General features: G+C 39.2%; 1 protein-coding gene across 3 annotated transcripts in view; it reads right to left on the minus strand.

Moving 5' to 3' along the window:
• The window catches only part of SIK3 (SIK family kinase 3), a 287717-nt gene that overhangs the window by 80507 nt on the left and 191094 nt on the right, over positions 1-16116 (minus strand). For all 3 annotated transcript variants that reach the window (XM_070426105.1, XM_070426103.1, XM_070426104.1), the window contains exon 4: positions 12659-12820. In XM_070426105.1, coding sequence (XP_070282206.1) covers positions 12659-12820 — 162 coding nt within the window. The remainder of the gene's footprint in view (positions 1-12658; positions 12821-16116) is intronic.

The following is a 16116-nucleotide window of genomic DNA, read 5'->3' on the forward strand; positions in this document are numbered from 1 at the left end:
ATGGGATTTATTACAGGAATGCAAGGATGGTACAATATCTGCAAATCAATAAACGTGATACATCACATAAACAAATTGAGAGACAAAAAATCACATAATCCTATCAATTGATGCAGAAAAGGCATTTGACAAAGTCCAACACCCTTTTCTGATAAAAACACTCAGCAAAGTGGGAATAGAAGGATCATACCTCAACATAATAAAAGCCCTATATGACAAACCTACAGCCAACATCACACTCAATGGGCAAAAACTAAAACCATTTCCCTTAAGAACAGGAACAAGACAGGGATGCCTGCTTTCACCACTCCTGTTCTACATAGTTCTAGAAGTGCTACCCAAAGCGATCAGGCGAGAAGAAGAAATAAAAGGCATCCAAATTGGAAAAGAATAAGTAAAATTATCATTATTCACAGTTGACATGATACTGTACATTGAAAACCCTAAAGCCTCCATAAAAAAATTATTAGACTTAATAAATGAATTCGGCAATGTAGTAGGATACAAAATTAATGCCAAGAAATCTACAGCATTTTTATACACCAATAGTGAACTTACAGAAAGAGAGATTAAAAAACAATCCCATTTATTATTGCACAAAAAAATTAAGATACCTAGGAGTGAACTTAACTAAGGAGGTAAAGGACCTCTACTCAGAAAACTACAGGACGTTGAAAAACAAGATAGAGGAAGACATAAACAGATGGAAGAACATACCGTGTTCATGGATTGGTAGAATCAACATCATTAAAATGTCCACACTACCCAAAGCAATCTATAGATTCAAAGCACTCCCCACTAAATTACCAACAGCATATTTCACAGATCTAGAAAGAGCTCTCTAAAAATTCATCTGCAATAAAAAAAAGAGCCCGAATAGCTGCTGAAATCCTGAGAAAGAAGAACAAAGTAGGAGGAATCTCAACACCAGATATCAAGCTGTATTACAAAGCCACTATTCTCAAAACTGCCTGGTACTGGCACAAGAACAGACATATAGATCAATGGAATAGAATAGAGAGCCCAGAAATTGACCCGAACCAATATGCTCAATCAATATTTGACAAAGGAGGCAAGAACATACAATGGAGTCAAGATAGTCTCTTCAAAAAATGGTGTTGGGAAAATTGGACAGATACATGCAAAAAAATGAAACTAGACCACCAACTTACACCATACACAAACTGACTCTTCTGTAAACACAAATAAAGGCAGTCTGGGAAACAAATACAGCCTGCTTTAAAATCAGGACTGTGGTTTACAACACAGAGGAACAGTGTATCGCAGGGAACTTCAACACTCTCCTGAATACCTGAAAGGACTAAGGCATGTCAAACAGAAGAGGCGAGGAACTGAAGGACCTTCACTACTGCACATTTTTATTTTTATTTTTTTATTTATTTTTATTTATTTATTTTATTTTATTTTATTTTTTTCACCATTTACTTAAGAAACTAATTTTTTTTCTTTTTTCATCACACCATTTTACCTTTTTTAAAAGTGTCATTATATTTTCTCTTTATCTTATTTTGGGATTAGTGTTCTAATCTTTTCATCTTTTCATCTAGTATTTTCATCTTTCCTTTAGCATCATTTTTACTCTACCTCAACTTTGCCTTTACACCAAAACTCTCCTCCTCACTTTTCCCCTTTTGTTGTCCTGTTTCTCTTACCCTATTCTTGCTTTAGATTTTCCCTATTCCTTCTTTTACCCCCTGTTAAAATTTCACCCTACTTATATACCTAATTTCCAATCCCCTGCTCTAAATCCATATACAACTCTCTCTTCTCTTTCTTCACTATCCAAACTTTTTTCCCCCTCTCTGTCATTTGGTTGTTGTTTACTTGATTGTTCAGTATATTGGGGGTTTTTTATGCTTGTTTGTGAGATTGTTTTGCTTTTTCTTTCTATTTTTTTTCTTTTTTTTTTCCTTTTCCGTTGGTTTTTTTTTTTTTTCCCTCCTGTTTTCCCTCACCCCACTTGATATCAATTGTTGTTTGTAGTTTGCATTCTGTTGCTGGAATTTGTTGGGATTAGTGGCTGTTCTATTGGAGTTTTCTCTACATATAAATAGTTTCTTCCCCTCTTCTATTTCATTCTCTTTCTCTCTTACTTTTTTTATTCCTTTTCCCAATTTCATTTTTGCACTCCTTTTTCCCCCCTATTTTTTCTCTTTTTTCTTTTTCTCTTCTTTCTTCCTTATCCCCTAATTCTCTTTGATCTGGTGGTCACCTTTATTTGGGGTTATTAGTATCATGAATACATTTGTGTTCAGTGTCTTGTGCTTTGTGCCTTGTTGTGTTGTATTTTGTGCCTTTAAATCAACACAGCAGAGAGAGAACTACATAACCAAACACCTGGAAAAGAGAGATCATGGGGAGACAAAGAAAACGCCCGCATATGAAAGAAAAACAGGCATCACCAGAAAAGGAAGTAAACGAAATGGAGGCAATGGAGGCAAGCAACCTGTCAGAGAAAGAATTCAGAGAAACAGCCATAAGGTGGATGAAAAGAATGGAAGACAAATTCAACAATATGTGTAAGAACCAAGAGGAAAAGAAGAAAAACCAAGAAGAAATGAAAAATGACATCACTGCTATAAAGAACTCAATAGAAAGCATCAACAGTAGACTAGAAGAAGCAGAGGACCACATCAGTAAGCTAGAAGACAAGGTAGGAAAAAATACCCAAGCCGAGCAGCTTCTAGAAAAAAAAAATTAAAAAACAGGAGGAGAGTCTAAGAGAACTTTGGGACAACACAAAATGGAACAACATCCGCATAATAGGGGTGCCAGAAGGAGAGGAAACGGAGCAAGGAATAGAAAACCTATTCGAAAAAATAATGACAGAAAACTTCCCTGATATAGGGAAGAAGCTCACACAAATCCAAGAAGCTCACAGAGTCCCAAACAAAATGAACCCCAAAAGACCGACGCCAAGGCACATCATAATTAAATTGGCAAACACTAACGACAAAGCAAGAATCTTAAAAGCGGCCAGAGAGAGACAAAAAGTTACCTACAAAGGATCCCCCATCAGGCTAGCAACTGATTTCTCAACAGAAACGCATCAGGCAAGAAGGGAATGGAATGAAATATACAAAGTCATGCAAAGGAAGGGTCTGAATCCAAGAATACTGTACCCAACAAGGCTATCAATCAAAATTGAGGGTGAAATCAGGAGCTTCATGGACAAAAAAGGACTACGGGAATTTATTACCATCAAACCAGCAATGCAAGAAATGCTAAAGGGTCTGCTGTAAAAAGAAAAAATAGGAAACGAAGAAGGAACACAGGGGTAAAGAATAAAAATGGCGACAAGTATCTATCAATAATAACTTTAAATGTAAATGGATTAAATGCCCCAATCAAAAGACACAGGGTAACTGAGTGGATAAGAAAACATGACCCATATATCTGCTGTCTACAGGAAACCCACCTCAGAAAAAAAGACGCACACAGACTGATGGTGAAGGGATGGAAAAAGGTTTTTCAGGCGAGTGGAAATGAAAAAAAAGCTGGGATAGCTATACTTGTATCTGACAAATTAGATCTCAAAGTGAAGGACATAAAAAGAGATAAGGAAGGCCACTTCATAATACTAAAGGGAGCAATCCAACAAGAAGAAATAACTCTGGTAAACATATACGCACCCAATATAGGAGTACCCAAATACATAAGAAAACTTCTAGAGGGGATCAAGGGAGAGATTGACAGCAATACAATCATAGTAGGGTATCGAGTGTTTCCTTCCACGTCCTGTGTGGATCAGGATTTGGGGTCTGAAAAGAGGAGCCCCACACAAATGAGAGAAAAATGACACGAGATAATTTTGCAATATCGGGGGACCAGGCGGGCAAGTCCCGAAGGACTTCCACCTAAGCTCAGGCTGCTCCGATCTTTTATTGAGGTCGGGGTAGCCTTAGGGTAAGGAGGTCTGTCTGGGGTAGCTCTAAGATAAGGTGGTTTGAATGACACATGGATTAGCTCATCGGTAGACAATTTCCAGAAATAGGCAAAATATTTGCTAGGACTTTCAAGCCCTGACCTTTGCTAGGACTTTCAAGCCCTGACTTTTGCCAGGATTTTCAAGGGTTACTAGCTTTTGGGGGTCTCTGTCTATATTCAGTTAGTGAAGACAGTAAATGGTTGCTGGCAGTAGAGGACTTTAACACCCCACTATCACCATTGGACAAATCCTCTAAACAAAAAATCAGCAAAGAAACATCAATCCTAAATGACTCACTATATCAGATGGAATTAATTGACATCTTCAGAACATTTCATCCCAAAGCCACAGAATATATATTCCTCTCAAGTGCACATGGGTCATTTTCAAAGATAGACCATATATTGGGTCACAGGCAAAGTCTCTTCAAATTCAAGAAGATAGAAATCATATCAAGCATCTTCTCAGATCACAATGGCATAAAACTGGAAATCAACTACAATAAAAACAATCCAAAAAAATCAAACTCATGGAGACTAAATAGCATGCTATTAAACAATGACTGGGTTACCAGAGAGATCAAATAAGAAATAAAAAACATCATGGCAACAAACGACAATGAACACAACAATCCAAAACCTATGGGATACAGCGAAAGCAGTCTTGAGAGGGAAGTTCATAGCTCTACAAGCCTACTGCAAAAAACAAGAAACAATGATAATAAATTACTGAACCCTACAACTCAAAGAGTTCGAAAGAGAGCAACAAGAAAAGCCCAGTGTCAGTAGAAGGAAGGAAATAATAAAGGTCAGAGCAGAGATAAACGGCATAGAGACCAAAAAAAAAAACAATACAAAAGATCAACAAAACCAAGAGCTGGTTCTTTGAAAGGATAAACAAGATTGATGAACCTCTAGCCAGGCTCACCAAGAAACAAAGAGAGAGGACCCAAATAAACAAAATCAGAAATAAAAGAGGAGAAATAACAACAGAACCCACAGAAATACAAATGATTGTTAAAAAATACTATGAACAACTCTACTCCAACAAGCTAGACAACCTGGAGGAAATGGACATATTTTTAGAAAAATACAACCTCCCAAAACTTAATCAGGAAGAATCTAAAAATCTCAATAGGCCAGTAACTATGGAAGAAATTGAAGCAGTAATCAAAAAGCTTCCAGCAAACAAAAACACAGGGCCAGACGGCTTCACAGGGGAGTTTTATCAAACATTCAAGGAAGAACTAAAATCTATCCTCCTCAGACTATTCCAAAAAATTCAAGAGGAAGGAACACTTCCAAGCTCATTCTATGAAGCCAGCATCACCCTAATACCAAAACCAGATAAAGACAACACAATGGAAGAGAATTACAGTGGGGCCTTGACTTACGAGTGTCCCGACTAACGAGTTTTTTGAGATACCAGCTGTCTCTCGGCCGATTTTTTGCATTGAGTTGATAGAGTAATTTGAGTTAACAAGCTCCTTAACAAGCTCGGTCTTGGAACAAATTAAACTCGTAAGTCAAGGCCCCACTGTACAGGCCAATATCCCTCATGAACATAGATGCCAAAATCCTCAACAAAATCCTAGCAAATCGGATCCAGCAGTACATCAGAAAGATCATACACCATGACCAAGTAGGATTTATACCAGGGATGCAAGGATGGTACAATATCCGAAAATCAATAAACGTAATACATCACATAAACAAATTGAGATAAAAACCACAGTCATATGAATTGATGCAGAAAAAGCATTTGACAAAATCCAACACCCTTTCTTGATAAAAACTCTCAGCAAGGTAGGAATAGAAGGATCATACCTCAACATAATAAAAGCCATATATGACAAACCCACAGCCAACATCATAATCAATGGGCAAAAACTAAAACCATTTCCCCCCATGCCCCCTCTCACCACTCCTGTTCAACATAGTACTGGAAGTACTAGCCGTTGCGATCAGACAAGAAGAAGAAATAAAAGACATCCAAATTGGAAAAGAAGAAGTAAAACTGTCCTTATTAGCAGATGACATGATACTGTACATTGAAAACCCTAAAGATCCCATCAAGCCGAAACCGGTTTGGCTCAGTGGATAGAGCGTCGGCCTGCGGACTGAAAGGTCCCAGATTCAATTCCGGTCAAGGGCATGTACCTGGGTTTTGGGCACATCCCCGGTAGGAGATGTGCAGGAGGCAGCTGATCAATGTTTCTCTCTCATTGATGTTTCTAACTCTCTATCTCTCTCCCTTCCTCTCTGTAAAAAATCAATAAAATATATATATTTTTAAAAAAGACTCCATCAAAAAATTATTAGACTTAATAACTGAATTCGGCAATGTAGCAGGATACAAAATTAATGCCAAGAAATCTATGGCATTTCTTTACACCAATAGTGACCTTACAGAAAGTGAGACTAAAAAAGCAATCCCATTTACCATCGCACCAAAAAAATTAAGATACCTAAGAATAAATTTAACTAAGGAGGTAAAAGACTTATATGCAAAAAACTACAGGACACTGAAAAAAGAGATAGAGGAAGACATAAACAGATGGAAGAACATACTGTGTTCATGGATTGGTAGAATCAAGATCATCAAGATGTCCATATTACCCAAAGCAATCTATAGATTTAATGCAATCCCCATTAAAGTACCAACGGCATATTTCACAGATCTAGAACAAACGCTCCAAAAATTCATCTGGAATAAAAAAAGACCTCGAATAGCTCCAGCAATCCTGAGAAAGAAGAACAAAGTAGGTGGAATCTCAATACCAGATATCAAGCTGTATTACAAAGCCACTATTCTTAAAACAGCATGGTACTGGCACAAGAACAGACATATAGATCAATGGAATAGAATAAAGAACCCAGAAATCGACCCAAACCACTATTCCCAATTAATATTCGACAAAGGAGGCAAGAACATACAATGGAGTCAAGACAGTCTCTTCAATAAATGGTGTTGGGAAAATTGGACAGATACATGCAAAAAGATGAAACTAGACCACCAACTCACACCATACACAAAAATAAACTCAAAATGGATAAAAGACTTAAACGTAAGACGGGAAACCATAAAAATACTAGAGGAATCCACAGGCAGCGAAATCACAAACATATGCCGAAGGAATTTCTTCTCTGATACAGCTCCTAAGGCAATGGAAACTAAAGAGAAAATAAACAAATGGGACTACATCAAAATAAAAAGCTTTTGCACAGAAAAGGAAACCATCAACAAAACAACAAGAAGGCCCACTGCATGGGAGAACATATTTGCCAACGATATCACCAATAAGGGTTTAATCTCCAGCATTTACAGGGAACTCATGCAACTTAACAATAGGAAGATAAACAATCCAATCAAAAAATGGGCAACGGACCTAGATAGACACTTTTTTAAAGAGGACATACAGAAGGCCGAAAAACATATAAAAACATGCTCAAAGTCACTAATTATACGAGAGATGCAAATCAAAACAACAATGCGGTATCATCTCACACCTGCCAGAATGGCTATCATCAACAAATCAACAAACAACAAGTGTTGGAGAGGATATGGAGAAAAAGGAACCCTTCTGCACTGCTGGTGGGAATGCAAACTGGTGCAGCCACTGTGGAAAACAGTATGGAGTTTCCTCAAAAAACTAAAAATGGAACTCCCATTTGACCCCGTGATCCCACTTCTAGGAATATATCCCAAGAAACCAGAAACACCAATCAGAAAGGATATATGCACTCCTATGTTCATAGCAGCACCATTCACCATAGCTAAGATTTGGAAACAGCCTAAGTGCCCATCAGCAGATGAATGGATTAGAAAACTGTGGTACATCTACACAATGGAATACTACACTGCGGTAAAAAAGAAGGAACTCTTGCCTTTTGCAACAGCTTGGATGGAACTGGAGAGCGTTATGCTAAATGAAATAAGCCAGTCAGAGAAAGATAAATACCACATGATCTCACTCATTTGTGGATATAGAGAACAACATAGACTGATGAACAGGGACAGATCTAAAGACAGAGAAACAGCAATCAGACTATTAGTCTCCAGAGGGAAAGTAGGGGAGGGAGGGGGTAGGGGGAAGAGATCAACCAAAGGACTTGTATGCATGCATATAAGCCAAACCAATGGACATGGACAACAGGGGGATGAGAGCATGAGTGGGGGTGGGGGGGCTAATGGGGGGGGATGAGGACACATTTGTAATTTCTTAACTAATAAAGAATTTAAAGATTAAAAAAATAAAATAAATTAAAACTCAAAGAAAAAACAAAAGAGGAGAACCAAGATGGCGGCATAGGTAAACACCGGAGACTGCTGCCGCAAACAACCACTTCAAAAATACAACTAAAAGACGGAACAGACATCACCCAGAACCACAGGAAGGCTGGCTGAGGAGAGACTCTTCAACTAGAAGGAAAGAGAACAGCAAACCGAGGCTCAGAGGAGGCGCAGTGTGGAAAATACAAAGGTACGGAGGTGCGTGCGCAAAGCAGGCTGGTGGCTGAGGGCGCGGTTGTCGTTTTCAGTCGGGAGGGAGTCTCAGACTCTGGGCTCCAGATCCGGGCGAGTCTCTAGGGACTTAGACTCAGACGGGAGAAGCAGGATTGTCCGGCATCAGTTGGAATCTGAGGGCAGCTTTCTCTCTGAGATTTGCAGCGGCTGCCGGGGTTCTGAGAAGCAGAGCCTCTGGGAACGGGACTGAGAGCAGCCATAACTGCTCCCTCCGCCCGCCCTGTTGATCCCGCCCCGCCCAAGCCCTGTGCAGAGCCATTTGCTGGATCGCCTCAGGCAAAGGCTAGATTAGCACCTCCCCAGAGGATAGAAGTTTTCCACACAGCTGATTCTCACAGCCAGTCAGCCTGGTGGTCAAATCCCTCTAGTATTAACTACAACAATCAAGGCTTAACTACAACAAGACTGCGCACAAAGACCACAAGGGGGTGCACCAAGAAAGCATAAAAAATGCGGAGACAATAAAACATGACAGAAATGGAGGATATAGAGCTAAAAAAACGCAATTTTGAGGGCTTGCAAGAAACTTGAGGAGAGCCTCACAAAAACTAATGAGACCCTCGATGCTACGATAAAGAAACTAGAAATTAAGCATACACGGACTGAAATAAAGAATATTATACCCAACAGCAGACCAGAGGAGCGCAAGAATCAAGCCAAAGATTTGAAATTCGAAAAAGCAAAAAACACCCAACTGGAAAAGCAAAATGAAAAAAGAATCCGAAAATACGAAGATAGTGTAAGGAGCCTTTGGGATAGCTTCAAGAGCACTAATATCAGAATTATTGGGGTGCCAGAAGATGAGAGACAGCAAGATATTGAAAACCTATTTGAAGAAATAATGGCAGAAAACTTCCCCCACCTGGTGAAAGAAATGGACTTACAGGTCCAAGAAGTGCAGAGAACCCCAAACAAAAGGAATCCAAAGAGGACCACACCAAGACACATCATCATTAAAATGCCAAGAGCAAAAGACAAAGAGAGAATCTTAAAAGCAGCAAGAGAAAGAAAGTCAGTTACCTACAAGGGAGTACCCATTTGACTGTCAGCTGATTTCTCAACAGAAACTTTGCAGGCCAGAAGGGAATGGCAAGAAATATTCAAAGTGATGAATACCAAGAACCTACAACCAAGGTTACTTTATCCAGCAAAGCTATCATTCAGAATTGAAGGTCAGATAAAGAGCTTCACAGATAAGGAAAAGCTAAAGGAGTTCATCACCACTAAACCACTATTATACGAAATGCTGAAAGGTATCCTTTAAGAAAAGGAAGAAGAAGAAAAAGGTAAAGATACAAATTGTGAACAACAAACATGCATCTATCAACAAGTGAATCTAAGAATCAAGTGAATAAATAATTTGATGTACAGAATGAACTGGTGATTATAATGAATCAGGGACATAGAAAGGGAATGGACAGACTATTCTTGCGGGGGAAAGGGGAATGGGAGATTCGGGAAGAGACTGGACAAAAATTATGCACCTATGGATGAGGACAGTGGGTGGGGAGTGAGGGCGGAGGGTGGGGCGGGAACTGGGAGGAGGGGAGTTATGGGGGGAAAAAAAAGAGGAACAAATGTAATCTGAACAATAAAGATTTAATAAAAAAAAACAAAAAAAACTGTGGTACATCTACACAATGGAATACTACGCTGCAGTAAAAAAAAAGGAACTCTTGCCTTTTGCAACAGCTTGGATGGAACTGGAGAGCATTATGCTAAATGAAATAAGCCAGTCAGAGAAAGATAAATACCATATGATCTCACTCATTTGTGGAATATAGAGAACTATATAGACTGATGAACAGGGACAGATCCAAAGACAGAGAAATAGTGATCAGACTATCAATCCCCAGAGGGAAAGTAGGGGAGGGTGGGGGTAAGGGGAAGAGATCAACCAAGGGACTTGTATGCATGCATATAAGCCAAACCAATGGACATGGACAACAGGGGGATGAGAACATGAGTGGCGGGGGGGGGGGGCGGGGGGGAGGTTGGGGGTTAATGGGGGGATGAGGACACATTTCTAATACCTTAACCAATAAAAAAATTTTTTTAAAAAGTTTCTACCCAAATACTTGTCGGAAGAGTGCCAAACTTCAGTTATCACTGACCAGTGCCTTTTACTTTGCTTTCTCAATGCAAAAACTAAAATCTATGCAAAGTTCCCTAAATCAAAATGGTTCTAAATTCAAAATCAAGAACCAAGGAACCATTAAAAACATCTTAACCTTTGGTCATTGGAGAGAGACTAAAACTATAGAAGCAATAGTGGGCCTTCTTTTGACTCAATACCCTAATCAGGAGTCCAAAGATCCCTATAACACTGTGGTAGGCTAAATAATAGTCATCCCCCTCCCCCTCTCCCCTACCCTCCCCAAAGCACCCATGCCCTAACCCATGGAATCTGTGAATGAATGTGGTACCTAAGTAGTAAAAGAAACTTCTGCAGACATGATTAGGTTACGGATCTGGAGATAGGAAGAGAGCCTGGATTATTCAGGAGGGCCCAATGGAATCACAAGAGACCGTACAAGAGAAAAGTAGGAGGATCAGAGTAGGAATGGGAAATGTGACACTGGAAGCAAGAGGTGGAGTGAGGTGTGGAAGGGGTGAAAGCCAAGGAACGCAGGGCCTCTAAGAGATGGGAAAGCAAGCAGACAGCTTCCAGAGCCCCAGCACCTTACTTTAGCCTTGAAGACATTTCAGATTTCTGACCTCCAAAACAGTGAGATAGTACATTGGTGTTGTTCAAGCCATGAAGTTGGTGGTAATTTGTTATAGCAACAATGGGAATTTACAATGAATAATTTTTTTTAAAAAAAGGCTTGAAACTGCCAGGCCTTCCCATGCTACCTACCTCTGTGGGAACTATCAGCATCTGGAGAGTTTTGGAGAATATAAGACAGACTTAAGGCAAAGGAAAACATGACCTTGTGTAAGATAAGGAGAGCATCAATTCCTACCGACGATACACTGAGCAAGTGCAGGTCTCAGAGAACTTGGAGCTGGTGAAAGCTCTAAACAAGATTGCACCGTCAGCCTGACAGACACATACAGAGCGAAGGCGCTCCAGCGGTACACAAAAGAAACCGTTCGAAGAATCGCCAACTGCGAGGGTACACGTGGGCACGCTGACCTGTGATAGAGGACGTAAAAAGCTTGCCCTAACTGGTTTGGCTCAGTGGATAGAGCGTCGGCCTGCGGACTGAAGGGTCCCAGGTTTGATTCCGGTCAAGGGCATGTACCTTGGTTTCGGGCACATCCCCGGTAGGGGGTGTGCAGAAGGCAGCTGATCGATGTTTCTCTCTCATCGATGTTTCTAACTCTCTATTCCCTCTCCTTTCTTCTCTGTTAAAAAAATAAATAAAATATATTAAAAAAAAAAAAAAAAAAAAAAAGCTGAGCTCTCCCTCCTGCCCTGCCGAGGAGGTAACTCTGCAAAACTGCTCTCTGCTGGGATTTCAAGGCTACTGTTTTCTAGTTACACTGCAGTGTTCCATATGTGACTCCCTCCCTTCGCTCTGGGAGACTGGGGGGCGGGGGAGCACACCATGCAATCCTAAAAACCGTTAGAAAACAAAACGGTTTCTTTTCACATTTATAGCTCCTATTTGACATCTGCAGTCACTTCCTCCCGTCAGTAGTGGGGGGCGTGGATTGGTTAGCAATGCTGAGCGCTTACTGAAGCTGAAATCTAGGTAGACTGAGGCAGGGAGAGTGCCTCTGGGGCTCTGCCAGATGAGATGAGTGAAATCGGAGGAACCAGGGACTGCCTTTAAACCGCTGCCCGGTCGGTTCTCCCTAAACTACCATGAGCCGCCGTCTTCAGGTTAGGCATGCTCTGTATCAGGAGCACCATAAACCCACCTTCTCAGTGAAGCTGAGAGGCACAAAATTTCAGCAGTTTTTTTTCCTATTTTTCTATGTTTTATTCCTTATTATTTAAAAGGGACTGGTCAACCAAAATAAAACTTTAACTGTACCCCTTTCCTTCTTTCCTCCCAGCAAATAACATAAATGTATTTTGGAAATTTATCAGTTTTCAAGCCACACACACAAAACCCCTTTATTTTCACAATATTTCTTTCTGAATGGATGGAAATAGACAATCCCTTGCTTCAAGAATCTTGAAGGAAAAGCTCCTTTGTCCTTATATCACATCCTCAGCATGCCCCTCACCTGCTATTTTGATATTCAGATTGGCATCCAGAAGCAAATTCTCAGCTTTTAGATCACGATGAACTATGTTCCGACAGTGACAAAAAAAGACAGCGGCGACGATCTGCTTGAACTTCCGACGGGCCTCCTTCTCCGCCATCCTGCCATGGGCCACCAGGTGGTCTGGGTGAAGAAGAACAGAGTCAGTTCTCATGTGGACACTGAGGTCATTTCAAAAGGCAGATGTAAGGAGGGTGCAGGGGGAGCCACCAAACGAATGAGCTGAAAGAAGTAAAATAAAAAAACAGAAAACAACCCACTTACAGTCCTGGTCTGTATCTATAAAAAGTCATTAGTAATCAGTACCCAAACTATTTTAAGTAAAAATCCTGTTATATACATATGCCCAAGAATGTACTTGCTTTCCCTCAAAAAAAAAAGAGTTCTAAGTCATATGGTATTTTTCAAGGATCATAGCACTTAACACCTTCCTTTTCTTATCTGCTTTGCAAAATTTACATATACACAGCAAACGTACACTTGAAGATAAGTATCAGCAATATTTCCTGTGCTAAAGGATGAGTCAAAAAGCAGAGTTCAATAAACTTTAGGCTCTACTGCTTTCTCAAAGTTTTACAATTTGACATAAAAATATATTTATTTGGTGACTATATTCTGTAATGCATAATATGCCTGCATCTTTACATCTGCATTTACTGTGCTTAGCAAATATTTTTAAAATTATATTATCAATTTTTACAGATAACATCAATAAAAAAGGTGCATTTTCTACCACTTTAAATGAAATAATTTCACTGGCTATGTTGCTAACTAAGGTATATAGCAAAAGAATTTATGTTATAAGCTTTATAGTACTATAAATCTTCTATATTTAAAAATGAAATACCATAAATTTTTAAAGTTCTTTTTCTAGTAGTGGCAGTAGGTTTATATAGAAGCAATGACATACATATTCTTAACCCAGTTCTTCATGTAACCAGCAACATACACAGGTCATGACAGGTGATGGGATCAGAAATATTAGCAATGATACAATTTGCTCTGTTTTAAATTTCTAATAGTTTTATCAGCACTATCCCCAAACCAGCTGATCTAGCTGGGAAAAGGACACATTTGCCACCATAAGCATCTTCACATAGTGGAAAACTGAAAAATTAAACACTATAAATAAATGTGTTATTGTTTATCAGGAGTTATTTTAGTAATACTACCCAACTGTTACAGTGCTACTGCAGTCACCAATAGGACCAATCAGGTATATCTTTTCTTCATCACCAAGAGGAAGTTTGGTGTAAAACATATGTACCAATAATGACTGCTAAGACTGTTTAGGACAGGAAATTGGAGAGGAGCATGAACAAGGGGAGCTAAATGACAATCCATCTACATAGCAGATTTTCAAATAATTTAAATTCTGACCACAAAGACCATAAAATTTTGGACCAAAAATATAGTAATTATAATAACACTATCTTACAGATAATTTAATTTATTAAGAAAAACCCTTCAAAGGAATTGTTATAATTTTTAGTGTTATGAATGACCCCCACAGAAGATCTTTGAAGCATTTCCCTCAAAAATAATCATTATTATGGCCAAGATTACCAATTGAGTAAAGAAAGAATATATGAAGTCTTCAGCTTAGCAGTTCGGAGGACTAGAATGCAAATGTCTATGGGAGTTAGAGGTGCTGATAACTGAGCTCACACTCTGGTGTTTAGGCTTCTGGTGAGACCTGTCATATGAATTTTAAACACAAAAGTTGTTTCCTAACTAGGGATAGTAACTTAATATAAACTGCTAAAGACCTGGACATCCATCAGATGTACAGCACTGTGTTTTATTTCAAAAAACTATTCTCTAACAGTACCTGCTCCATTGACCCCCTATTTCTCTTAACCCAAGGCCTAATTATTCTAATAATATGTTTTAGCTGCTAAACTTTGTCTAATTAAAGAGCTTTGAAGAGACAGCTATTCTTGAGAAACATAAAAATAAACCCTTATGAAGGTTTACCATCAGAAGCTCATTTGGCCAAGCCAACCATTAATTAAAATGCCCAAGAGACATTCGTCTGGCAGTAAATACTAATTACCAGACACATCAAAGAGCTTCTTAAATACAACAGAATGATTTAGTAATTTCCAAAATAAGTGATTTTCTTTTATTAAAAAAAACACCTCTTTATATTTTCTAAGTACTTTGTCTTCTTTCTTTCTTTCTTTTTTTTTTTTTAGTACTTTGTTTTTTTAAAATGATTGGAAAGCTCTCAAAATTGTACACAGGCCAGGAGCTGGTGGAATGTAGCCTAGTTTTATCTCTACAATGACACACTGGTTGTCCTTGGGCAAATCATTTATACTGCCAATATCTCTAACTCTTGATCTGTCAAATAGAAATAAATTCTGTTACATGCAATGGACAAAGAAAGTATAGTGTATTTGGGTATAAACATGTATTGTGATTTAGAGTTATCATATATGAATGACATAACTTTAAAGACATTTAAAAAGCTATTTTTATTTTTTAAATCTTTATCGTGAAAGTATTACATATGTCCCACTTTTTTCCCCATTATCCCCTGCTGGCATGCCCCCGCCCCACCCAGACCTTCATCACACTATTGTCTGTGTCCATGGATTATGGATATATGCAGACAAGTTCTTTGGTTGATCTCTTCCCACCCACCTACCCACCCCTACCTTCCCTCTGATATTTGACAGTGTGTTTTATGCTATTTTGTAAAGGTCTGGGGCAAGACTATACAGAGAATATTTAAGAATTTGATTAAGAGATCACAAGGTTCTTCAGGATTCTGTAGTGTTTGAAGGTACATCATTTGTCACTGTTACATGAACCTGGTAAAGGTATTTATGATAGCACAGTGGGTAGAGCAGCTTAAACTATATAGTATTTTTCCTAAAGGTACCTACAGAATCCTACAGTTATAAAGAAAATATACAAATCACTTTAAAAAAGTGTTGGCTGCAAACATTAGATGTTTTCTCCTAGCCATTGTATTTATGCTCAAGTTGTCTCCTCCTCGGGAGCACTGTGCTTTCTTCCCAACACAGGGCCAACTTAACGGTGCAACATCATTCAGATTTTAGCCTCTGCATTTAGTTTTGCCCATCTTATTACCACCCCCCCCCCCCCACCCCTATTTCTTGTCCCCTGAGTTGGCTTTCAGCAGAAACTACAGGTCTGTGGGCGTGCCAGGAAGCCAGTGGCCTGCGTGGTTTTCAGTCCCTGCAGAAACCGCCTCTCAGCTGCCTGTGGACAAATGGCTGCTTATGTTCATGTGTGCTGTACAGGCAGCGAGCAAAAATTCTTCCAGCTCAAACGGGCTATTTTACTCTCAGCAAAGAAACCCAGAGCAGCAGCCCAGACTGCACTTAGCACAGTCACAGCATCTGAATAAACACTAGGGTAATTTCAGAAAGGCAAATGAAACAACA

This window comes from Myotis yumanensis, unplaced genomic scaffold, assembly GCF_028538775.1.
Source record: "Myotis yumanensis isolate MYYU_CA2020_CCGP unplaced genomic scaffold, mMyoYum1.0.hap1 SCAF_10, whole genome shotgun sequence".
NCBI classification, from domain to species: domain Eukaryota; kingdom Metazoa; phylum Chordata; class Mammalia; order Chiroptera; family Vespertilionidae; genus Myotis; species Myotis yumanensis.